The sequence below is a fragment of the Phyllostomus discolor genome, chromosome 8 (genome assembly GCF_004126475.2).
Source record: "Phyllostomus discolor isolate MPI-MPIP mPhyDis1 chromosome 8, mPhyDis1.pri.v3, whole genome shotgun sequence".
Lineage (NCBI taxonomy): Eukaryota > Metazoa > Chordata > Mammalia > Chiroptera > Phyllostomidae > Phyllostomus > Phyllostomus discolor.
This window is the reverse complement of record NC_040910.2, coordinates 17,827,393-17,852,343: the sequence shown is the minus strand read 5'-3', so window position 1 is coordinate 17,852,343 and position 24,951 is coordinate 17,827,393. Positions and strand designations below refer to the sequence as shown.

The 24,951-nt window shown below is 53.8% G+C and overlaps 1 protein-coding gene across 8 annotated transcripts in view; it reads right to left on the bottom strand.

Moving 5' to 3' along the window:
• Positions 1-4,487: 4,487 nt before the first annotated feature.
• Positions 4,488-24,951, bottom strand: part of DCLK2 (doublecortin like kinase 2) — a 129,661-nt gene continuing 109,197 nt past the window's right edge. For 5 of the 8 annotated variants that reach the window (XM_036031872.1, XM_028520894.2, XM_036031874.1 and 2 more), the window contains 6 exons: positions 19,385-19,518; positions 18,879-18,956; positions 12,928-13,024; positions 11,903-11,983; positions 10,728-10,844; positions 4,488-5,650 (listed from right to left, as the gene is read on the bottom strand). In XM_036031872.1, coding sequence (XP_035887765.1) covers positions 5,423-5,650; positions 10,728-10,844; positions 11,903-11,983; positions 12,928-13,024; positions 18,879-18,956; positions 19,385-19,518 — 735 coding nt within the window. In that variant the 3' untranslated portion in view covers positions 4,488-5,422. Of the gene's footprint in view, positions 5,651-6,796; positions 6,810-6,907; positions 7,002-7,700; positions 7,784-10,727; positions 10,845-11,902; positions 11,984-12,927; positions 13,025-18,878; positions 18,957-19,384; positions 19,519-24,951 lie in introns of all 8 variants that reach the window. The other 3 variants (XM_036031876.1, XR_004904585.1, XM_036031875.1) reach the window with 3 other exon arrangements.

Below are 24,951 nucleotides of genomic sequence, written 5' to 3'. Positions count from 1 at the left end.
CTCACTAGGTACCGTCGATGCGATCTTACTGGCTGTGGTGGTTTCAAGAGTGAGCCACACAGCTCGTGGGCCTGGCTTGCTCCTTCCTTCTGCACCAGCCCTGCCCACGCTGCATCGCCGCCAAAGAACACAGCAGACTGCCAACACAGATCCCTCTGTGACACGCAGGAGCTGGAAGGGTCGTGGAGTAGCCACCGGCCTCGTAGCCTCACGTCACCACAGGACACCACGTTTGGCCAGGGCGTGTTGACAAGCACAGAACAGAGGGCACACGACTTATATCTCAGCACCTGTGCAACCCATGCGTATCGGCATGCACGCCGGTGCCTGCACATGGCTGTGCCTGCCCACCCCGCTGAGGAGGGAGAGTTCTCCGCTCCCCCGAGGAGAGCACCCAGCCCCTTGAGCTATTCCCCTCCTGTGGCACCAGGTGGAGGATGTTCACTCCTCCTGAAGGCGTCACAGGTTATCACTGCGGGGAAGCTGGGACATTCCCAACTGTCCAACTGAAAAGGAAGGGCGAGGCCGTCAACAGCAAATCAATAAAATAAAATAATCCTCTGTTTCAGATGAGCAGGAGAAACATCTTTCGGATTCCCTTAGATAGATTGGAAAAGTGTAGCCCATGATGCATTTCCTGGGTCCCCCAAAGTCACAAGATCACTATTTAAAAAGCTCCAGGCCACTATCAGTGACACTGACACATCACTGCCAGCCCTGGCTGCTGTGACCCAGAAATGCAGATGGCTCCCACCAAGGGACGTCGCATTTGTCTCTGTAATGAAACCGAGGGCGCGCTGGCCCCCGGGCGAGCGATCTTCCTGAGACGGCCGGGCGCTGCGCAAGGGAAGGAGGCAGTCTGCAGACGCACCCGTGGAGGCTGAGGCCACTGCAGCAGCCATAGGCGAGAGACATGAATTATTTTTCTGTCTCAAGTTCGGGAGTATTTTTCTTGCCAAAACCAAGATCTGGGGGGGGTGGGGGGGGTGGAGCTGGGAAGGGTGCTTTGCCTCAGACCTGGCAGGAAGCAGCTGGCTACTCTGCAGCTTTGGACTTGATTGGAAAGACATGCTCCCGACCTGGCTTCAGCCTCAGCGCAGACAGGTGCCCCGTGCTCCCAACTCACCCAGCTGGGGCAGCAGGCTGGAGCCGTCCCGACCACACCGGAGGCCTGAGGCGCCCAGCTCTGCCCCAGTGAGAGGAATTACATTTGGGAAGGGACACGTTGGCTGTAAATGACTATCGCTGTACCAAACATACCCTTTCTTCCCTGCATCCATTCAGTGGTGGCGACTCCTCCCCTGCTACCTGCCTTGGAGTTCAGGGCTGCAGGTTGGATCTCCAGGTGGCCCCTTCGGACCCCCTGGGCAAGGCCAACCATAGTCATCCGCCTTGGACTCCCGCCGGAGAGACCCCTTGCTCTCCCCAGCGGCTAGCCTCTTAGCCCCTCAGTTCCCCACCACTTTGCTGGGTGTGTTCTCCACCCCATCCCACCTCTACCCTACCACAGAAACGACCCCTCTGAAGCACCTGTGCGCACCTAGAGGGGCAGCCCAGCCCGAAGGACAGCGGCCCCGGGAGTGAGGAGGGCCAGTCCCAGCTCCAGCGAGTCCGGGAGAGCTCCAGACCCTTGCAAGCATCACGTTTAATGAAGGGGGAGATGAGCACCTTTCTCAGGGCTGTGCTGTGGCTCAGAGGAGACAGGATGCAATACTCTGCACCCTGATGCTGCTTGTGGTGGGGATGGTTTAGCATCCAGGCACTTCCAAGAACTCGGTGGTCACTCCTTTAAAAAGCAGCTAATTCTGTCACCAGACCACCAGACTGCCTGCAATCAGACTCCTCCTCCGACTCCGACACCGCACTCACACCCGACCCTGCGCAACTCCTACCCACTGACCTCGGGTGCCCTCTGGAGCCACTGCGAGAAGTCTACGCCCCTGCTACAGAGCAGGCCTTCCGCAGCCGAACACACCCAGCAGACATGCCTCCGGTCTCCCCTAACTAACACCTTACCGGCCCTTGGCTGCCAGGGTGCCGAACCCCTCACCACCCAGCTGCCCCCTGGGTGGTGGCTGCTTGGCTGGCCCTGCACACCTTGAGGCCCCAGAACACAGCTCCATACCTGGGAAGGCCGGGCTCACGCTGTCACAGTCCACACGTACCCCTCACAGCACAGCCTAGCTAGGATGGCGCCGACGTGTGAGCCACCCTGTTGGCACCGAAGGAAACAGCATGGCCCACAGGCACTGTGGCACCAAGGCCTCGGGCACTTAGTTTGCACCAGTGCTCGAAGCCGTGGAGATCATTACATCAGCTCCCGCCATTTAAAAACAACGGGGAAGCATGCTTCCCGTGTCACTGTTCACACTCGGGGCCATGGACCACCGAACAACACAGCAGTGAAAACAGAGGGGAGGCCGTGGCCTCTCGGGTGGCCACTGGGGCGTGAAGGAGCCTCGCCCACCCTGAGACGGGCCGTCAGTGTGAACACACACCCGTTTCAAAGACTGATTTCAGAAAGTGTAACACATCCTGGTGGTTGTGAAATGTTGATTACAGGCTGAAATGATGCTGTGGGTGTATTTAGATACATTGCGTTAAATAAAACATGATACTGTTACTCTCACCTGTTCCTTAATTTTGTTTAATCTGCACCAGAAAACATTGAATGTGTAGCTTACGTTCTGTCCCCGTAGGCCTGCGAGCACTCCAGCCGCCTGTCTCCGAGGCCGCGCCGGGCTGGCCCGCAGCAGTCCTGCCGACTCGGCAAGTCTGCTCCCAGCGGTCTCCATCGCCTCCTGCCTCCCACACCGCAGTGGGGCCCACGGAAACACTCTGGGAAGGGTCTGCCAGGCGCTTTTAGTTCCACACACTCCCACGTCACGGCAGCCCTCACTCACTCACACACACACACACACACACACACACACTCTCTCTCTCTCTCTCTCTCTCTCTCACTGGCTCCAGGCCCAACTGCTGGGCCCCGCAGGCAGCTCCAGATGGCTTTGGCTTCGGCAGGTCACTGCCCCCCTTTCCTACCCCCTTCCCAAGGTCAGTGTCTTTAGACGCTGATCGCCCACCCAAGGAAAGGAGTGGGCATAAGACAAGCACACGGCAGCCTCACGGTGCAGGAGCGGACCGCCTGGCATTAAGTGTCTGCACTCCACATGTGTCCTGAGGAGGAGAGACCGATGCATGATCGCTACGTGCACGGGTGGATGGCCCAGGTGCTGGGGGTGTCAGAACCGCCCTTTTCCAGGAGACCTGGATTTGCCCCTGGGCGACCGACCGGGGCGGCCACACAGCACAGGCTCCGGCGTCCGCCGGGAACCGCAACAACATCTCTGCGATGTCTCCTGCCAACTCCACGGCCTGGGCCACGTCCCCTAACTCCTCGGTCCGCTCTGTTCTCACCGCATGCTACTCTCCGTGTCTGGGGGCACAGGCCATTCCAGGAGAGCCGCCAGGCCCCCGCTGGGCCCGCCCCACCTGGTTGCTGCCACTCTTCCTCTAGGCCACGCCCCCTCCCAGCCCCGCCAACGCTGGCACAGAGGGTGGGAGCAGGTGCGGGAGAGAAGGTGCTCCTTCATCCTGTCACTGCTGACTGGCCACTCGTTTTCTTAGGTTTTTAGCAAATGGTCTTTGGGCCTCACACAGAGGAAGGGACAGGGTCAGGTTTCAGGTTCTGGCCAGTACCAGCAGCCTTGTTCCAGCACCATTTTCATTCTCCTGCTCCTCCCTTCGCATTACGACTTCCCTTCCATTAACAAAGCTCTTTCCACTGGAAGCTGAAAATCTGGCTCTCTGGCCTCTCAGGAAGGAGAAAGATGAGCAGACTATTCCAGAGCGGCCCCCCACAGCTTTTCTGAGCCTGCCCTGCTCCGGAGGCTGTGGCCGCTGCAGCTGCGGACCAGGCAGCCCACCTGGGTTGTGCAGCCAGCCTGCGGGTGCGGCGGCAGCACCAGCCCAGAGACCAATCGTCCACAATCATCTCATTTGCACAGCAGCTTAAGTAACAGATCCAGGGCCATGCTGACGGCTTTGAGCCCCGGGTTGTGCAGCCTTGAGGGGTTGGGGACAGGTGAGCAAGCAGACGTGACAAGGGAACAGGGAAAAAAGCCAAAAAAGCACCAAAAACAGAGACAGAAGACCACCCAATCTCGGTGGGTCGGGGGGTGGCCAAGGTGGTGCACCACGAGGCAGAGACGGACACAGACAAAGAGACACCTACCCCGCCTCCTGCTGTCGCTGCTGTGCACTCCGTCACGTGTCCACGACCCCTGTCCGGCTCTGTCGCGTGAGTAGCTGTGCCTGTAATCGAAGAACCTCCGAGGAGACATCCCCCCCCGCCCCAAGCACCCTCCTCTCCTCCCCCCACGGCCCCTAGGCTGCATCAAACACACCAGCACCTGCCGGCTCCCGAGCCTGCGACCACGCATCCTTCGCGGAAGGACACAGAAACCTGCGCCCGCCCCGACGACTTGTTCTCACTAAGGAAGAGTTTATTGCAGGTCGGGTACACATGTGGGGGGGAATCTAACAATGCAAAGGAACTACAGGGCCCGCCAGTTTAGAAGGCGAGCAGGTAAAACAAAGACACTACTATGTACAATCGTTAAAAAGAGCAGAGTGGTGGAAAACAGGAAAAACTGCCAGCAGCCTTCCGGGAGGGTGATACCAGGGGGGTCTGCGGCGCACCTCGCCCAGGGCCGCCGGCGCTGCGGTCTCGCGGGGGGCTGTGTCCGCGGGCGAGGAGCCTGGGGGGACGCCAGGGCCATCCCGCTCCGTTAGCATTCTAAATTCACGTGTTTGGGGGGGGGGGGGGTTGGGGGGAACACACAACGTCTGGGGGAGAAAGTGCCCTTCCCGAGAGGTCCCCGTACAAACAGAGGCCCAGGGCTGTCTGCGGTGAGCCCAGCACCCCCGAGCCGCGTGGCGGCGCCTGAGAGCCCTTCGGGGTCCCTGGGTGGGACTGGTGTCCGAGGCTAGACTGTCCCTCCGACGCGCGCTTCTGCTGGTGGAACGCCAGTCCTCCAACCGCTTGCGCCGAGGCAGACGCCCCGTCACCTCCCACAGGACACCCACCAAGGGGCGGGTGCAGTCCGCAGTTCGTGGTAAGAAAAAAGGAGCACTCTGAGTTTCCTTAAAGAAGGGAGAGGTCTCGGCTCTCATCCAAAGTGTTTCTATAAAAATGCGTTAAATCCTGGAAAAAAAGTTGCACATTCTCCTGGTGACGCTGTAAAATGTCCGTTGAACCGAAAGTAGGATCATTGAAACCAAGCTGCTCTGAATATGTCACCAAAGCTGAGGCTGCAGGTGACACCCCCGGGAACGGGAGGGCACAGCCCAGGGCATGAACCGGGCCAGGCAGCAGCCCAAGGACCAGCAGGCCAGGCTCAGGCCTGCGTGCCTGCCGGCGTCAGTCCCGGTGGCGGCGCCAGGTCCCTGCCCGCTCACAGCCCGTGGCAGCAGGAGGGCAGGGGGGCGTGGGCGATTGCGGCGGGGCAGGGGCCGAGGCTGCCGCCCCGGACTCGGGGGCCTCCTCGGCACAGGGGGGAACTGGACAGGCGGGCTCCACCCAGGCGCGGCCGCTGTCCTGGCCGTGCTTGCTGCCGAAGATCTGCCCCTCCTTATCTAGAGCCGTGTTCTGCGGAGAGAGCAGCAGAGACCACACAGTCAGACTGGTGGCAGGGCGCAGCTACCCCAGCAGAGCGAGCGCACCACAGAGCATGCACGGGGCTCAGAAACAGAAGAGGAGAAATAACCGCTGGCCTCTCTTCCAGCAGAGGCCTCAGAGCGAAGTGGGCTGAAGGCACCCACCCCCGCACAGGCCGCACCAGCCTCGGCCCCTGGCTCGGTGGCCCCAGCCCTGGACGGCAGCCTCAGGTGACTCTGTGCAAGCTCTGAGCAGCACCTGAGTCCGGAGTGTTTCCTGCCATGCCCAGCCCTTGAGCCCCGAGAATCCTGTTCAACAAGAGAACCATGCTAGGGTTTTGAAGAACTTTTCCAGGACGGCTTCTCCATCACAGCTGGGAAGGCCGCTCCTCTGTCACAGAAGCGTCAGTAAGTGACCCCGTGACAGTCCATGTGGCTGCATTACCCACAGAAACCTGGGCTCCCAGTGTGGCAGTGTTGCCCATTTTGGACCCTCCGCCATCCCCTCGCCTGCTCTTCCGGACCCCACCCCACCCCCAAGGCTTTTCGTCTGCTCAACTCGCCAACCAGAAGGAAATCGCCTTCCCTTCCAACCCTGTGCTGGGAGGGGACGCTGTTCTCCTCTCTGACTCCTTCCAAGTATTTCTGGTTTGTTCGGTGAGACCCGCCAGCCGTCAGGCACCTTTAGCCAGAAGGCACAACCCATCAGGAGGTATTTTGCAATATAGCCACCCCGGGGGGAGAGGGGGCAGACCACCGATTCTTTCCGTACTCTGAAAACATGGACGAGTCGAGAAAATCGGAATACACCACAGGGCTTTCTGAGACAGACACTGATGTGGCTGCCATCGGGGCACTTGGTGTCCACAGACAGGTGCTCTTTGTGGGCCCGTCCACGCTCAAGGTGAACGTGCGGTCATCTCTGAGAACACTGTCCACGAGCCGGAGCCGAGCCGACCGTGAGAGGCCTCCCGGCCAACCCCTCCGTGAGAACACTGAGCATGCAGAGGCAGCCTTGTTTTTTCTACCACGAATTTCTCCCGGGTAGAAGAAACCACCAGTTATTTCTCCTTTTCTCTTCCTGTGGGGAGAAGGCGTGTGCAGCAGAACAAAGCATCGCAGTGCAGTCAGTACATACCATTGCCTTGGACCTAGTCAGAGGGGAGCAAATGCAGGCGGCGGGAGAGGCGGGAGAGGCGGGAGAGGCAGGAGAAAGGGGGAGAGAAGCAGGGACAGAAACTAGACTTACTTTAAACAGAAGCAACACGATTGAAACAGCTTTGTCTATCTTAAATTAAGCCCGAATCATTCCCAGATTTCCCCTTCAAAGAAGCATAATCCCCCTGGAGTAGGAAAGCACACCATTTGCATTTATCGCTTCTCAAGGCAAGATTCAAGGGGCGTCAGGTTTCTTAGCATTCCCTTTCCTGCCACAAGATGGCGCCGTCTAGTTCCCGAGGCTGGGAGGAGCCTGCGGGGACAGACAACAACCTGCTTTGCAAGCCCCCTGTCCTTTCCTCTGCACGTACAGTAAGGGCAAGTCCGAGAATTGCAAGTGCAATCCAAAACCACCGTGGGGCTGTCGGAAACCGAAATCTTACCCAATATAATTCTCCTCTCTTATCCCGAAGGCTAGCTCGCTCTACACTGCCTTACTGATAAAAACGCATCTTCGGAGATGTGCCAGGAGAAAGAGAACAAAAGCCTTCCTTCACAGAGGCACCCATCCTACGCTGTCACTCACAGAAAGATGCTGGTTCACCTAAGTGGAAAACAGCAGCCATCCAGAGATCTATCTGCTGGAGCCCTCTTTCTGAGCACGCGCCAGCTCCTGATCTGCAAAGGCAGGCAGTGCAGCAAGCTGAGAAAGTCTCCCAGCCGTGCGCCGGGCTGGCCGAAGAGGGTGTCAGTAGGTGCTGGAGGCCCGCACTGGTAAGAAGCTCCTAGCCACTGCTGGTGTCAGAAGCCTGAGGTACGCATGCAGATTTAAGGGGGGCTGAGGATTAGAAGTCGCTCGGACAAAGCACCGGCGTGCTGAATACCAGAATTCTGCTTCAGGGGTCCCCAGAGTCTCAGCTGGGTAAAGAGCGAAACTCAGACGTGTCTCTCACACTGCCAAATCAAACTGTCAAATGAAACGCAGACAACAGCATCAGCTTTACTTTCTTTCACTGGGAGGTACCGTTCCTGTCCTTTCATTTTCCGCCCCGGAGCCTCAGGCGCTGACCTTGGTGGGCTAAGGCGGCGAGGTGACAGGGGAGGGCAAGCTTCTGTCTGTCGGTCACACCACTGTCACCTGAGGACCCCACCTCAAACTCCGATGCACTATTTCCACTACTAGGAGCATCTGTAGGAAACCATATTCACCTCCCACACTCCAGTTACGAGAGCATATACAGGGGGTCGGCACAAGTAATGCCCCCCCCCTTTTCATTACACAATCTTTTATTACAAATCATAAGCATGTAATTCTGTAATAAAAGACACAATATGACACTCAAGCACACCACATGACATTTTAGCTGAAATGTTCAAATTAACCCTATAAAGTATTACACTCATATTATTACCTTACCAACCACACACAAGCAGGCGTTACTTCTGCTGGAACCCGTATATACCAGGGGGAGTCTTTTGTGATTGTTTACATGAAGACATTTAAAACTGTTCTTAAGGGCAGGACACACAGACACACAATCACGGGGAAAGGGGTGAGGGTAACGACACAGAAGCGTCGCAAGCTGCCCCCACACAGCTGTGCCCCAGGTCAGGTCCTCGGGTGGGGGAGGGTTAGCATGATGTCCCTGCAGGAGCCTCCTCTCCGGTGCCTTTGGGGACAAGCCAAAATTCACAGGCCAGCTTTCTGGCCATGGAGAATTAGTACCTCCAGAGACAAGCATTACCGATTTCAACTGCAGGGACTGAATGTTACGGTGTGACTCAGCAGTTCCTCAGAGCTAACAGCCTGCAGAGCTGTGCAGGGAACATGGGGCTGCCTGGAGCCCCGCCAACATGCTTAAAATGACAATTTGAACATACATGTGAACACACAGCATATACCATCACCCCTGGAATTATAAACAACAGGCTCCTCATTCACGGAAGCATCCAGTTAAAGCTCAGGAGGTCCCCTTGACTGGGGACCTCTGCCAGCAAATGGGAGAAGGCCACTTGTCAACCAGGAGACGCAGCTCTGTCTGAGGGGGTCTGAACGGCACTGTGGAGAGCAGAACCGGCACGGGACCGGGAGGCAGAGGGGCTGGGCCACTCCGGGGCCTCGGCAGGCTGCAGGCCTCAGGCCAGCGACCCCTCTCTGGGCCCTGAGTCAACAGACGCCCCAGGCAACGAGGGTGAACCTCTCTCGTCAGCCCTGGGCACAGCTCTGGGAGACTATGAATCTTAATATACAATATTCAAGTTTGATTCTAACTAATCACTCTCCCTCGGGCTTTTCATTACAGGTCAAGTGTGCCAATTTATAATGCATTTCTAAATTTTCCCAGGAGCTGCCTAACCCCGGGGCATGTGGCAAGACTGTCCAAGCCTTACTCTGTCCATCGGGGGGCAGATCCCCTGAATCTGGGCTCAGTCAGGACAGCTCTTTTCAAAGTGTCTGACTGAGCTGTGCTTCTGAGACAGCTGGGCTTGCTCAGGCTTTCAGCGGAGCGCTGCTAAAATGCCAGGAAAACCACAACTGAAGAGGCCTTCCCGTATTTTGGCACCCCCACCCCCACCAAAAGTCCTGAAACATGTCAAAAGATCCTGTTTGCAGGCGCACTCGGGAAGGGGCAGGGGAGAAGTCAGGGAGGTGCAGGGACACCCAGAGGGCTGCCAGGGACACGCAGGCTCCCCGGGACAGGGAACAGCAGGCCTGTGGGGGCTAAAGAGGTGGGGGGGCTCTCAACAGACATATTTCACAGGCGCAAGCTGGGGGTGGTTCCTCCCAACCTCTGTCCGGTTATTCCTAGGTTCCTAGACTGCACAGGAGCATGAGAACCAGCAACTGCTTCCCTTCTAGTGGGTCAGCAAACAAATCGAGCCTTTCCAGAAGGTGAGAAGCCAGCGGCAAGAAGGACGGAGCTGTGGAGACAGCCTGTCACAAGCTGTCAGGCCACCAGCGGCCATGGGCGCTGCCGAGACCCAGTGTCGTCAGCGGGGGCGAGAGGCCATCGACTCGGGCAGCCCTTTCCTAGGCAGCCTGATCTGGAAGACGGGCCCGCCGACTCCCCAGCCTGCTCCTGGGCTGTGCACACTGTGGGCGCAGCAGGGACCAGGGCCCGAGTTGGCTGGGCTCCATCAGCAGGTGCAGAGACCTCAGGGCCAGCTTCCCGGCCCGAGTTCGGCAAGGGCTCTGGTCCCGGCAGCTAGGTGGGGCGTCCTGACCCTAACTCTGGCTCAGTATTTTTTGTGCTGCCCTCAATTTCCTTTCGCTGAACTTACGTGAATGTTACGTTGCTTATTTTAATTTGTTGTGTACGTGGATGGAGGGAAGCTGCCTTGAAAACATTTTGGAAGAAGGAAGGTCTGAGAAATTGTGGCAATCACTGTTACTGACTTCCCATAGCATTCATTCTACCAACCCTGGAAAAAGTAATTTTTTCACACTGTTCTGAACTTCCAGAAGCCACAAAATAGTGGTTTTTAAAATGGCGTGTGTTTAACTTGGGCTGTTTCCCATCCCAGGCTCTAAGAACAATCCACACCTCAGGCAGTCTGTCTTGGAAGCCCCAGCAGGCAGGGAGCCCCCTGCAGAAGAGCGGGCAGGAGCGGCTGCCCAGGAGGGCTGGGCCTGGAAGAGGCTGCAGGCTCCGCGGCGCCTGGGGCCCGGCCGTGGGGCCTCACTGGCACCTGCACAACTCCCCACCCGGGGCCCGAGGCCTGGGCGTCAGCCAGGTGGGGGCGCTGCCCATGCCAAGCCAATCTGAAGTGGAACGGGGAGCATGGAAGGCGCCAGCTTCCATGTGGGGTAGGCTCTCAGCTCTCCGCTTGAACAGCTTCCGCGTCGGCCGAGCAGCCAGGCCAGACGCAGCCGCTCTCCCTCCAGAGGCAGGGCGGTGCGGCCCACTTACCACGATGACGGAGACCCCGGTGGTGGTGCTGTTGTGTTTGGGGAGCGCGTTGTGAAAGTGCTGCTTCAGTTTACCTGCGACTTCGGCGTGCATGTTGTTCTCCTGCGAGGCGTCGTCCTGCGGCCAAGGGCAAGCACAGGGGTTTCAGTTTCCACGGCTACTGCCTGGTCTCTTCCTTAATGGACACACACACCGCCCACCACCAGCACCACCGCCTCTTCCTGCCAGGCCCACCTTAGCCACGAGGTTGGGGGAACCCGTCACAAATGATCGCTGCTGCCCAGCAGCCCTGGGCCCTCAGAAAGGCCCAACCCCTCCACCCAGCTCCTTAAGTCCAGGGCTCAGGGCGCACGATCTTCAGAATTCTGAGACCCTCCCCGCACAGCACAAATGCTGTATAATTTAGTACACCAAAACCAATGAACAGTTTATTATTTTAACCAAGGGTTCAGTTAGGGGTTAGCCTCCATTGTTCATAAAGTAATGTGGCATTTCAACTCCTTGGTCCAAGGGCCATGGGTCTCAGCAGGAGCCAGAGAGGCTGGACCTGGATGCCAGGACCTGGGGGGCAGTGGAGGTGGCAGAGGAGCACAGGGGGCCCCCAGGTGGGCACGAGCCCTGGGCAGAGTACACGAGCCTCACTCTGCAGGAGCGTCTGGGAACAAGGGAGGTACAGACTTTCCCGAGGTCCCCGTTACAGGGCTGTCTGCCTAAACCCAGGGGCACCCCCCAAGCCCAGGGGAACTCTAGCCAGCAGGACGGCTCTGTGACCAGCCCTGGAATGGCCTGTGTCTCACCTCCCAGCCATGCCAGGGGGTCTCCTGCAGGGTCTGAAACATGCCCATCTCTGGGAAAGTCCTGAAAACCCTCAGACCCCAGAACTACTACAGAAGGCAAATGCTGAAAGCCTCCTTAGACAGCATTCCCACAACCCCTTCATTCTTCAGCGGGGGAAGCTGAGGCCCGGAAAGGGTCAGCGGCTTGCCCAGGTCTGAACACTCCAGGATCCTGGTGCCAACTGCTCTGCACCCTGAGAGCTACCTTCACACTACTCACTCACTCACTCAGAGAAGGCAGACCTCCCACGGGTCTGGGGACACGTGCAGAACTTGGCCTGTGCAAACTCACGGCCATGGAACCACGGGTGTTCGTTCCCCGGGAACATGGGTACTTACTGACACCCAGGGGTGACTCAGGATTTCCCCCGCAGTGCACCGAGCTTCAACGTTGACCTGAAGCATCTGACTGATTAGTTCCTGGAAAGAAGAAGACCAGAGAGGAGACAAAAGGGGGTGATTTCTGCATGAATGCAGAAACCCGAGTTTGCACCGAGTACTCTGAAGAACAGCCATCACAGCTGCGCAGCCATTGGAACTGAAAAACCATTGTTGCCGACACTCCTGGTGCGCACAAGGCGACTCTGCAGACACCACGGCCTCACTGTGCAGCCCGCAGAGGAGAGAGGCTCTCTCCTGAGTCCACGTTCAACCAGGGCGCTCTCCCCTAAGGGCTCTGCTCGTGAGCAACACTGCACAAGGAAACACGACAGGGCTCTCCTTCTGGCAGTTCAGTGCGTTCTGCCAGTCCACTCACACATTCTGATGGGAGTCTACTACCGTATTTCACCGTGTATACTGCACAGTTTTTTTGCCCAAATTTTTGAGGGGAGAATAAGGATGCACAGTATACATGGATAGAACTAATTCCATATCTACATAAATGTTTTTAATTCTTTTATTTATGTTTATGCATTAAAAATGTAACTCTGGAAAGCTGTTAAGAATATCCGTATGTAAAATGATACCCAGGAATAGGATAATCAGTTTTGTTTTTAAATATAAATAAATAAAAAACTTGAATTAAAAAATTAAATCGGAAGATGTTTTTCCTGAAAGTTTGGGCCAAAACCATGGTCCACACTATACATGGGAATGTGTTCTACATGGCAGAATATGGTACATATTTCTTGAATAAATGAGAAAACAAGTATTTAGGGCTCTGACGGGGACAATGGGGGTGAACTGGAAAGACAGCCTGTCCAGCTTTCAGAATTTGGTTATGTTCAGGGACTCTACCAGGGAACAAACTCGAAGGACTGCTGTGCAAAGCCAAGGCAGACCTGGTGCTCCAGGCCAAGAGCCTCATGTGAAGTGAGGATCCCCGGACGCCATGCACCCACAGAGACACGCCTGGGTGGTACCTTGGCCGAGTCTGTGATGTTATCCCAGTAGGGGGCTGGAAACTCGAGCTTCCCAGCCAAGATCTGGTCAAAGAGATCTTCCTGAAGATTGTTCTCACTGTGGGTGACAGAGAAATGGAGGAAGAGCCCAAGTCACCATCGAGTTTTCCAACAAAACGTTCACGGGAAGAGAGGGGACAGGAGTCCAGCCTCTGGCTGGGGTATTTCCTATCTCTGCTGGATTTGTGGTGGCGTATTCTTCCTTGTAGACGTGAACTCAAGAACGCGTCCATGGGTCAGGGAATCAGAGAGGGAGAGAGAGTAGGCAGACACGCGAAGGTTGGAGAAATGTGCTGAGTGTTTCGGAGCCTCAGCGTGGGGGCGGAGGAGGCCTGGAGGTGTGTGGCGATGGCGGTCGCTCAGCAACTCTGTGGACATGCTAACGTCACTGACCTACACACTTACATGGCTGAAATGATACATTTTGTATTATGCATGTTTTGCCTCAATAAAAAAGACAAGAAATCACAGGATCCACACATCATATAGATCCTCATTTCGGAAAAGAATCTCAGCATCTGCCCCCAGTTAATCTCTCAAGGCAACAGAGTGGAAAAGCGGCTCATCTGAGTCTGATCTCCCTGCCCTTCCTCTTCCCAGTTTTCCAACCAAACAGCCAGAGACAGTGAAGCAGCCAACCCAGGAAAAAGCCACATGGAGTTCAGAGTCTGGGTAGAACAGTCCTGACGTGATTCACTCCCCACTGGAACCGGACTTCTGGTCAAGCTCGGCCTGAGACAAAGAGCCCACCCCAGGACGTCGGCCAGAATTGCACTGGTTGAGAAAAAGGCTCCTCGCGGCCCCCAGGTGGGTGTCCATCCCCAACCTGTGCCTACCTGTCCCACACCCAAAGAGACACTCGCACACAGCTGGTGTGTAATGAATGCATGACGGCGTGACTTGTGGTGGGAAGCACCATGGAAATATGAAAACACTGCTGGGAAAAACTCAGCACGCTGGACACTGGCCCCCCCCTCCCGCCAGAAACCTGCATCCGCACAGCCATGGAGCCCCTCGTCCCCTGATGGCTCGCCGATGGCCAGGGTGAGAAGCAAGTCATTGCAAAAGCCCTGGTAGGAAACTCAGGAGGGACTGGTGGAGTCAAGGTCAAAGTCCAGGAGTGGAAGTCCAGTCTCACCTGGCAAGGGTACGTCATTTCTGCTGGAGCTCCCAACTCGACCCTGCAGCCTGTTGCTCAGGGCGCTCATGGGGTAGGTGGGGGGTGCACCCAGTCCTCTGGGTGGGAGCCTGGTCATGCTACCGGCCCTCTCAGAGAGGGCAAGGACAAGTGCGGTGCCCTTAGAAATGGGTGGTTTAGGACAGCGCCTAGAGACAAATTCGGGCTGTGTGATGACGTGGCTGCTTCATTCTCGTTCCATGAGAGAGGGGAGTTCGTGAGATGTGCACATGTCCACGACACTCCCCGAGCCCAGCTGAGTCCGCAGCCGCTGGTCCGTGGAGTCCGGGGCCACAGGCACGTGAGAGGCAGACGTCGGGCCAGGAAACCAGGCAAGCAAGAGGTGCCTCTGGCCCCACGCTCCTGAAAACTGGTGTTCTTTGAGTGTGTGCACATGGTTTCTTTCTAGGTGTCTACATGTTTCCCTTCAACTTCCTTCCTGACTGCGCTCAGCTCCATGTCCTTCACAATGAGGGAAGGACACGTGTGAAACACAATGAGACTTTACAAAAACCTTTAGACAACCAGGGGACCCCAGAAGCCTAACGTTAGAAGATATAAAATAAATCATCTATTTCTAGAATCATTTCTTTCAGCCATCTCTCTCTCTATTACTCCACTCGTCTCCCTTTTTCTCCCCTGAAATCTCAAATGACTTATATTTGGTTCATACATATGGCTTTTATTTTGCTGATAAACAGCTAAAAAGTTGGAAGTGAGTCTTCAGCATTCATTTGGGTTCTTGGCAACACAGCCCAAACCAACAAACAAAACCCTGGAATGTCCTGGCACTTAGAATTCACCCGGAGAACCCACGCTGTGAACTGCAGGAGCTCCAGGCCCCCTCCCTAGAAGAACAGAAAGCTCTACATAATTTACTCTTCTTAGTAGTGGCGCAAGAAAATCCGACCTGCTTGGATCTACGCTCGGTTTATGAGCACATCTATACTCTATAATCTGGCTGAGATGCTTGGGGACACTTTTGTGTTCTAAAACAATACAGCCCCTGGATCAAGGTGCTGGAAGTCTAAAAATGTCCATTAAGAAAAACCTCGAAAACCAACAAAAAAAGTTTGCGTCTATTCTTTCCTTTCAGTGGAGAGTCAGGTGAGGTAAAAGTCCAGCAAGAAAACTGGAAAATGTTGCTAAGCTATTTCATGAATTTTGTCCGAACTGACCCCAAGTCATGTCTCCTTCCGTCACCATTTATGCCCCCTCTACCCTCACCTACCTCCCGCGCCCCCCCCCGCCCCCCCATAAGCACCATGCTGGTGTCTGTGTCTGAGGGGTTTTTTTTTTTGGTTTTGCTTAATCCCTTCACCTTTTCACCCAGCCCCCAGCCTCCCTCCTCAACAGCTCTCATTCTACTCTCTATCTAGGAGTCTGTTTCTGTTTTGTTAGTTTATTTTGTTCATTACACTCCGCATGTAAGTGAAATCACATGATACTTGTCTTTCTCTGATTGACTTATTTTACTTAGCCTAATACTCTCCAGGTCCATCCAGGCTGTTGCAAAGACTAAGATTTTTTTTTACAGCCAAGCAGTGCTCTCTTGCATACATGTACCACCGCTTTTTTACCCACTCATCTACAGATCATCTACAATGGGCGCTTGGTGGGAATGCAGACTGGAGTAGCCGCTGTGGCAAGTGGTATGGAGTTAACCTCAAAAAATTAAAAATGGAACTGCCTTTTGACTCAGTGATCCCGCTTTTGGGAATTTATCCCCCCTCAAAGCCCCAAAACACTAATGCAGAAGAATCCGTGCACCCACACGATCACCGTCAGCGGCCCCGAAGCAGACTTGCTTATAGGCGATAACGAGGGTCCGTTCCCTAGAAAACCGGAGCCCTCCCTGGTGCCAGTGAGTCTGGGGCTGAGAAGGATGAGAGAGCCACGTGTCAAGCTAAGTCTGAAGCCTGAAGAAACAAAAATGAGAGACACCAGAGCTATAGAAGCTGAGGCTGTAAATTCCAAGCAACAACTTCAACTAAGAAGCTGTGGGTTAAAATTATCTTCGGTTTCAAGACAAAGAAAATGTTTTGAAGTATCTGTTTGAAGGGACTTTCATTTTAGGTACAAATTTAGATGATTTATTTTATTCCACGGTCCTGTATCGTTATTTAAACTACCATTTCCTAATTTAGTCCACAGGCAGTTGACTTTATAGCAGGTTCCGGAATCTCTCTGGAATGTCCCTGGGCCATGAAGACGCCCCTGTAACTGGCATTTAACACTACAGATTCCCTTGCATCACAACCCATGACATAAGAGAGAAAGCATTTCCGTAAATGTCGGCAGTTGTAAAACCAGTTTCTGGACACAATGGATAAGGGCGGCCGATTTCAGAAGGGAGTGTTGCAGCTTTCACAGCTGGACTTATCTCCAGATCCCACAAAGAGGCTGCTGTCCACCGGGTATTAATGCATACCCATATTTGTTTACTGGGAGTCTCACTTTTGTGTGAAAAGTTAGGTCCACGGAAACACTCCCAAGCTGCACTGGCAAGTGGAAACACTAGAGGGAGTTGTGAGCACACATTCCTCTAAAACTGATCCCTGATACCCTTTTCCCATGGGCCTCAACTTGGGTCAACCATCGTGGAGGGGACTTACACCGTGACTGGCCCCTAGATCACCAGCTATCAAACGCACCAACCTCTATGCTGGACTAGTTCCCAAAGGAGGCCATCACAAAACCAGCCAGGGCAGAACATGATGGGAAAAAATGGCCACGAATGATTCCCCTCCCCCTAAGTAGGCATTCTTAACCTCCCACACCCAGTGCAGGCTGAGCTATTCAACTTCATGTGGTCCACGAGACATCCATCAACAAACGGGAGGCAAGCAGAGACTCGAAAGGCGCTAAGGTAGAGGAACTTGCCCTCTCTCTAGCTGCTTTTAGGATTCCTGAATCCGCTGTCATGGGAAACCCCTGCTAGCCCACTGGAGGCTGAGAGGCACGTGGCCTAGGGGTATCCGTCATCCCAGCCGACACTGAGTCAGCCGCGAGGCATGTGAGTGAGGTCACGCCGGACCATTAACCCCCCACTGGACCAGCCCAGGTCCGGAGCCCCACCAACTGACCCACAGATCTGACAGCCCAAACTCTTGGGGTCATTTATTAGTCAGGAAGTGTTAACTGGTAGGTGTGATAATCCTACAGCCTGTGTGACCCACCTAGGCAATGACCTTGATGGACGACTATGATGTTGATGGCCAGACAGAAAGCTTTCCGCCTACGGAAACCCACCCCTGCCACAAGGACAAGGGTGCCCCCACCTGCTGCATCTCCCATGACACGTCTGTGGTTCCCAGCCCTCGTGAGAACACGCCCTCGGGCTCTGGTTATCTTTCTTGCTCCGTGCTCTTGGGGCCTGCGTCTCCACGACACAGACTCTCGCAAGGAGAGACCGGCCTCTTGGCGTCCGTCCTGCATTCCCTGCCGTGTTGGTAAGAACGTTCAGCTCAACTGAATGTCAGTAATTTCAAAAACATAAAACCTTCCACTCTTCTGAATGTTTGAAACCTTCCATAAGAAGATGTTGGGAGGTGGTGAAATACCTCTGCCTTTCACTTACTGACAAAACACCACACTGTAGATACTGCCACCCCAGACAGTGAGCTGATTCGCCATTTGGTTCCTGGCCCTTGGAATCCACAGCAGTGATTCAACAAGTAGGCGTAAAGTGAGCAAGAGAAGAGATTAAAATGAAAAGAGAGCGCAGGAAAACTCAGAAGAAAATGAAAAGTGCATCCCCAGGTAAACCTCGGCTTCCAAGTCATTCCTCATTCATTTGCTCCAAAGAATGAGCCAGGACAGACAGAAAGAGGTGCTGTGGGCGGAGCCCGTGCTCAGGCCACGCCCATGCACTGCCGAGTAACAGGCATTCTCGTGCCCTGTGACACACCCTGCCCCGTTCTGGGCCACCTCTGCTCCCACCCGGTGAGGTGCAGGCTTACCAGAGACCTGATCTGCTGGTCCCCAGGCCTGTCTATGTTGAAAGCATTGGTAATTCTATTCCACTAAATAGTACATGAATGGGTAGAATGAACTTCAAAAGTTTTCCATTTCTGTTATGAGAACTAGATGGAATGCTTTAGAGGGTGAATTCTTAAAGAAACTGTTCCCCAATGAAGTAGGAGAGACAACTATTAAAAATTGGGAAAAGGTTTCCCTACAAGGATCAGCTTGCTTTACAAAGATCTTTAAATCTCACCTCCCTTGAGAATAATGAAAAATGGGAACCGGAGACACTGGGTAATGGTGTCTCTCACAGAAGAAGGACCACAAGACACTCAAGAGGACCAAACACAAAGCTAAGGCCTTGGCCTCACACCAGAAGCATAGGCAAGGGTCCTGGCCAGGTAGCTCACTTGGTTAGAGTGTCATCCCAGTACACTGAGGCTGTGGGTTTGATCCCCGGTCAGTGCACATTCAAGAATCCAGCAAGGAATGTATGAATAAACAACAAATCAGTGTCTCTCTTTCAGACCTCTCTCTCTCTCTCTATTCCCCTCTAAAATCAATACATTTTTTTAATTAAATAAAAAGTCAAGGGATATACATGAATAGGTTTTAAATTAGATAAAGAGTGAAAGACATGTTGATGTAATCTTTAACTGACATCTTATTACCCAGTTTCTGGTCCTGATGGCCGGAAGTAAAACATCTGCTTCCTAATCAAAGGGAGAGAGCTTACAATCCAAATACTGCCCCACAAAGGGCCACTGACCTTCGGAAAGGCGGGAATCCACAGAGGAGTATGTACGTGATCACGCCGGCCGCCCAGATGTCCACCTTCAAGCCATAGCTGGGGAAACACAGTGGGAGGGGGCAGAGAAATAACCGTGTTAGCCCCAGAACCCTGCACGCTTCTGGAGTACTTGCCCTCGTGAGAACAAAAAGGGTCTTTTCAGCATCAAACTGTTCATTTCACGTAGACAAATGGATTGCCCTTTGGACAAAAGAATCTGCTTTTCTCCCAAACCTGATAACAATCTTGGGGACTACTGCCACGTTCCCAAGACCAGCCTTGGGACAAAAGGCCAGGCCCAGGGCTCTTGCAGGTAGAAGCACAAATTCAAGTTTCTGAGATCAAAGTTATGGTGCAGGTCAATAGTCTGTCCCTCCCCCGCATCTTCCCCGGAGTCACATGACTCACATGACACACAGCGGTAGGAGCAAAGCCAACCTTTCCCCTCCCAAGAGGAAACACTACCCAAACCACAGACACCTTACCCGGTTTCGGCAATGATTTCTGGGGCCACGTAAGTCGGTGTGCCGCAGACGGTGTACAAGGGGCCTTCCACCACAGTGGCCAGCCCAAAGTCGCCCAGCTTCAAGGACTTGGTGCCATCGGGATACTCGCACACCTGCAACAAAAGCCAGCCAACCATCACAAGCTGTTTTTTGCCTCAGCGATTCCAAGAGGGCCCTTGGAATTAGGTAGAAATGGCGTGGAGACCTTGACCTGTACGCCTCAAAAGAAATCTCTCCTTGTGTTAATATCTTTGTGACTTATCTTGGATGCTTTTAAAGCTCTAATTTTGCTCTTGAGATGAGAGAATTTTGCATGATTGTTTGGAATTTTTAAAAAAATTTTTTTCTACCTTTGCAAAAAAGCACCTTACCTAGGAGTTCAGTGGACACGTGTGCACGCTCACACGGTGCTAACGATGTGGCGGCTGCCCACTTGGGGTGGCGGCAGGGCCTCTCGCCGGGAAGCAGGAACTGGCCTGCACTGCAGGCTGGCTGTGACTGCCAGGGACACCCTGGAGCATCTCAGTCGTGATGTTTACTAAGTGCCACCCAAGCACCAGGTGTTCTCTATGAGCCTTGCCTGTTTCGTTTGGAAAAGTCAATGACAATGATAAATATTACATGGGGGGGGGGGGAGTCTTGGAAGTTTACACAGAACATGAACTTGGGTTCCAGCCTGAACCTGAATACCCAAGCACTCCCCTCATTTGCTAGTTATGTGACCTTCAAAAGCCACTCGCCTTCTCTGAGCACCCTGCCTCATCTGTGAAATGGGACCACAGGGGGTTAATGTGCTGATCAGATGCAACCAGGCTCAGAGCGGGGCTGCACGACTGTTCCTTCCCTCCCCTGGCAGGTCCGGCTGATTAGATCAGACAGTCACCATATTGGAAAAGGTTTAACAATGCTGGTGAAGGTGTCAAAGTTTTTCCTTAAATCGAAGCAGCCTTTCTAGAAAGTACTTCAGCAATGTGTACATTTCTTGATATCACTGGTCCAGTAGAAATAAGAACCAACCCCTGTCGTGGCTGGTGCGGCTCAGTGGAGTGACTGCTGGCCTGCGAACCAAAGGGTCGCTGGTTCAATTCCCAGTCAGGGAATTGAAGCCTGGGTTGCAGGCCAGGGTTGCAGGCCAGGTCCCCAGTAGGGTGCATGTGAGAGGCAACTACACACAGAAAAAAGAAAAAAAAAAGAACCAACCCTCAGGAAACAGAAATGGGCCTGAAGGTTCTAAACAAGGTCACCAATCTCAGAATTTATCTGTTATTTAAAACTAGAAACAATGTAAGTCACGATTCATCCCTGTAATAAACTGTTATGCAGTCACAAATACGCACATTTCAAAAAATATTAATCATATGGACAACAGTCACTATATTACATAAAATAAAAAGGAACATTCAAAATTCTATATATATATTTAAATATATGTAATATATAATACAGTAAAAACTTCAGTTTCTCTCTAGGTGCTAACACTGAGGATTACTTTAACTTTCTCCCTTATACTTTTCAGTAGTTTCCAATGAGCATGTGCTGGTTCCGTAATTAGGAAGAGTTTTATATACAGGCACATTTTCCTTTCAGGGTAAAAGTCTGGAAGCTACATTCTACATGGACGGTCTAGGAAGCAATCAAGTGTGCAGGAGAGGGTGACTCAGGTCTGAGCTCTCGAACGTGCTTGTCCATTTGTCTCTTGGATGTCCACCCCGAAAACACCGCATTTCAGGGAATAACTGCGGAGACCTACTCTGTACTCACACGACGTCTTTCTCCATTGTAAACTGATTTAGCTTGCTTTTCCTTGTATTGTAGTATGAACTCACCAGATTTTCACTTAAATTACCACGTATGCCCTGGCTGGCACAGTTCAGTGGATTGAGTGCGGGCTTGTGAACCAAAGTGAGGCAGGTTCGATTCCCAGTCAGGGCACATGCCTAGGTTGCAGGCCATGGCCCCCAGCAACCGCACACTGATGTTTCTCTCTCTCTATCTCCCTCCCTTCCCTCTCCAAAAATAAATAAATAAAATCTTAAAAAAAAATTACCACTTATGCGAGGAGGTGGGAAGTTTAGAAAATTGTGTTTTCTCAAGATAAGCATGTTAACAGCACCATCCATTAGTCTGGTACTTACAGAGGGGAGTGATTTATACAGCCATCAGTAAAAAGCATCCAGAACCTCAGGGCGCCCCCCCACCCCCCTGGTTAATGATCCCCAGCCTCTGCAGGCATTTAAAACAGGGTGACGCTGAAATACCAGCTGTACATGCGGGGTCCTCGTGAGTTTGAGAAGAGTGTTCCTCCCTGAACGCCCTGAGAGCTGCCTCCATGTTCCCGGGCTGACACACACCCGGCGCACCGCTGCAGGGCCCCCGGGCCCCCCAGGCGCAGCCCTGAGGACTTCGAGTCTCTCACAGACGTTTATCATCCTGAGCCGGCCCACCACCCGGCAGGACCCCAGTCAAAGCTACCAGCGATTTAGCCCAAGGCAACAGAAGCCAGGTTCTCAGTCCTGCTGGAGTCTGAGGACGACTTTCCATCCATTACGTTTAATGTCAACATTAGCGAGACCACGCCGAGGTAGGAAATTACAGTTAGAATTTATGACGCATTTACTGAAACCCAGACTTGGGAAAGAAATTCCCCAAGTCATTGCAGTGATAAGAACATTATAAACAACGTTATAATTCTAAATGTATCATGAGAGTTAGAAAAAAAAGTTTTATTCGTGACATTGTTATTTTGTTTTTATAACTTTAATACACTCTCATTAGGTACATTCTTGAAAAATAGTGTTTCTTTTAGACATTCAATTCAGGGGTGCCTGGGGGTATTCCAGGGCTGCTGTCGGACCTTGGAAGCCCCAGAAGTCCCGTTTTTCACGGCCCCTGCAAGGAATGCAGGCTCAGACTCGGGAGCAGGGATAGAAAGGGGCTGAACAGTCTATAATCGCTGAGTTATGTCTGAGCAAGTGGTGCTTCTTGGCTAAACATCAAAAGCGAAGTGTCAAAAGGGGCAGACAAGCCTGAAATAATAATATTTAATCTGCCTTACCCCTCCCCAACGCTAGACGCAGAGGCAAATACGTGAAAGACAATTTGAGTGCATTTCAGATCTCAGCTGGAGATTCTCTTCAAAGCAGGAAAAACATCTATCCCCCCCATCAGCCTGCGTACGGCACACAAGCATCTACGGCTGACACTGATGCGCATGCAGACGGTGCCGCTTTAAGGAAGCGATTTCCAGGAAGAGGGGAAGGGACGCACAGGGCCCTGGCCTTCTGTGCTGGCAGAGCGTCGGTCCTCCCCAGCAACTGACATCCTCCCCGGACGCTGCAGATTTCCGAGTTCCCCCTGGATGCCTACGGTCGCCCCACAGGGCAGTTAGGAAGAGAACTGTTGCCTCTCCTTTACAGATGAGGAAACAGGGGCCCAGAGGACTCCAGCCACCAGTGGCTGGCCAACAGCACTGCCATCCCGGCGCGGGTCTCACGACAGTGGTTTGGAAAGCAGCAGCAGCAGAGCTGGCAGAGTCCTGACCACAGCGGCACACACACTCACAGTAGGGGCCAGCCCCAGCGTCCCGCCGTGAGCCCTGCAGCCCCGGCGCCCGCCACGGGCAGAGGCGCGCTCCGTGAAAAGTCGCTCTCGGAATGCAAGAATAAAAAATGGGAGGCATGCAGATCCCACATAGGAAGCGAGTGCGGCACGCACGCTCTCTAAATAAAGTGTCAGCGTGGTGATTTAGAAGCACCTCAGATGCGAGAAACCAGCCCTCTTCCCTGCTGTCCCCAGAACTCCTGGAGAGCGGATTTATCGCTGGCCCCTCGTAGTTAACTGTGACAGGGCACCCGCGGCCGTAACTCACCACATGCATGGCCAGCCCCGGGCTCCCTGACACGGCGACCCGCACGGCTCCGACCGCAGGGCGTTCAATCACGGCACCACCACCGGAGCAGGGGGTGCACATCGGATGTCTGAACACCAAAGCTAAACTTGGTTCTGGAGCAGGAAGAGGCTGACGGCCACCGTGTGCTGACTTTCAGTGCCTCGATGGCACTACTTCCCGCTCGGCCAGTGCCAGCCTGCTGACCCAGTGGAGAGCCTGCTGCGTGGTCTAGGTGGGTTTTCAGTGGCAGATGCGGGCAGCTGAGGGCGTTTGAGGGCTGACCTGACCACCCTTCTTTCTATCCCACACATTGGCTTCACCCAGACATCACTTCCATCACCTTTGTCCTCCTCCTCCCCTTCAGGCAGCACAAACGGGTGGGATAGGTCATGGGGATGGGTGAGTGGGCAGCTAGGCCAGCCACACAGATGAGAGGCTTGATTCCAATGTCCTGGCTGCATCCCAGGATGTGCCACACAGGAGACCTCGCTCCCCATGACAGTGCCTGCCCTCGATGCAGGACAAGGGAGCCGATCCTGGGGTTCTCCGTGCAGTATCAGTTGTGAGTGGGAAACAGAAGGAACAGGGATGAGAGTGGAACCGGCGGGCTGGGAGGTGGACACAGCGGTTTCCAGGCAAATTCGCTGCCGTCTCAGCAGTGTCCTCGCAGGGCCCTAACAACCACGCCTGGGGCTGGGGCTGGCCCCACAGTGGCCGATGTCCTCGGGGACTGTGGCTCCTTTATCCTCAGAGGACATCAGTAACTGCAGCCATGGGGGTGAGGGGTCGAGCACGACGGGGAGAGATCGAGGAGGAGTCCTCATTACCACCACAGTGTCATGTCTGGCTGCACCTGGGGAAAGTCCTGTCACCTTCGCTCATGGGGCCCCTGGCAGAACCCAGTCAGAGGGTGGGAGAGCTGGGGCCTGACAGACCCTGTAGGTCACTGTGGGTGAGAAGCCTGCTTAGAGGAGAGAACACCACACCCTGACATCCTGACTTCCACCGCAGGCCCAGTTCACACCTCGTTCTCCATGCCTCCTTCAAGTTTGTAATGCTGAATCCATGCTACATCTTATTTTACAGAGCAGGGGTATTTATTTTCCTACTAGGAGCAGGTAGCCATGAAACACAGTTCCCTCTGAGCAGAACACAGTAAGGAAAAATCTCACATACTCTCAAATGAATGCTCAGAAATCATCAGATGGTATTGCCATAAGGGGAAACCAGATACACTGGATGGGCAGGAAGTCCCCGGCACGGCCTCGAAGCCAGCCCAGCAATGCACAGTCCCTTCCTTCAGTAATCATCAGCATAGTGCAAGCATGACCCAGGCAGTGAAGACCTGTGCTTGAGTGCCAGCAGCTAGCCAGCCGGGGGAGCATCAGTGGTCAGTCACCAAACATTCACTCCACATCCACTGCAGCATTATACTCGGCACTGCTTAAGGCACTGGGGATATAAAGATAATTATGACACAAACCTTGTCCCTAACGATTCATAAAACCCAGAGTAGGAGACAGACAAGGAGATGACAAATTTAGCACATTGTGGCAAGAACTGAGAGGTGGCCACAAGTGACTCTGCCCAGGGGTGAGGTCGAAGAAGACATGCCTTTCGCTCAGCTGTCTTACAAGACCAATGTGTTTGTCGCATC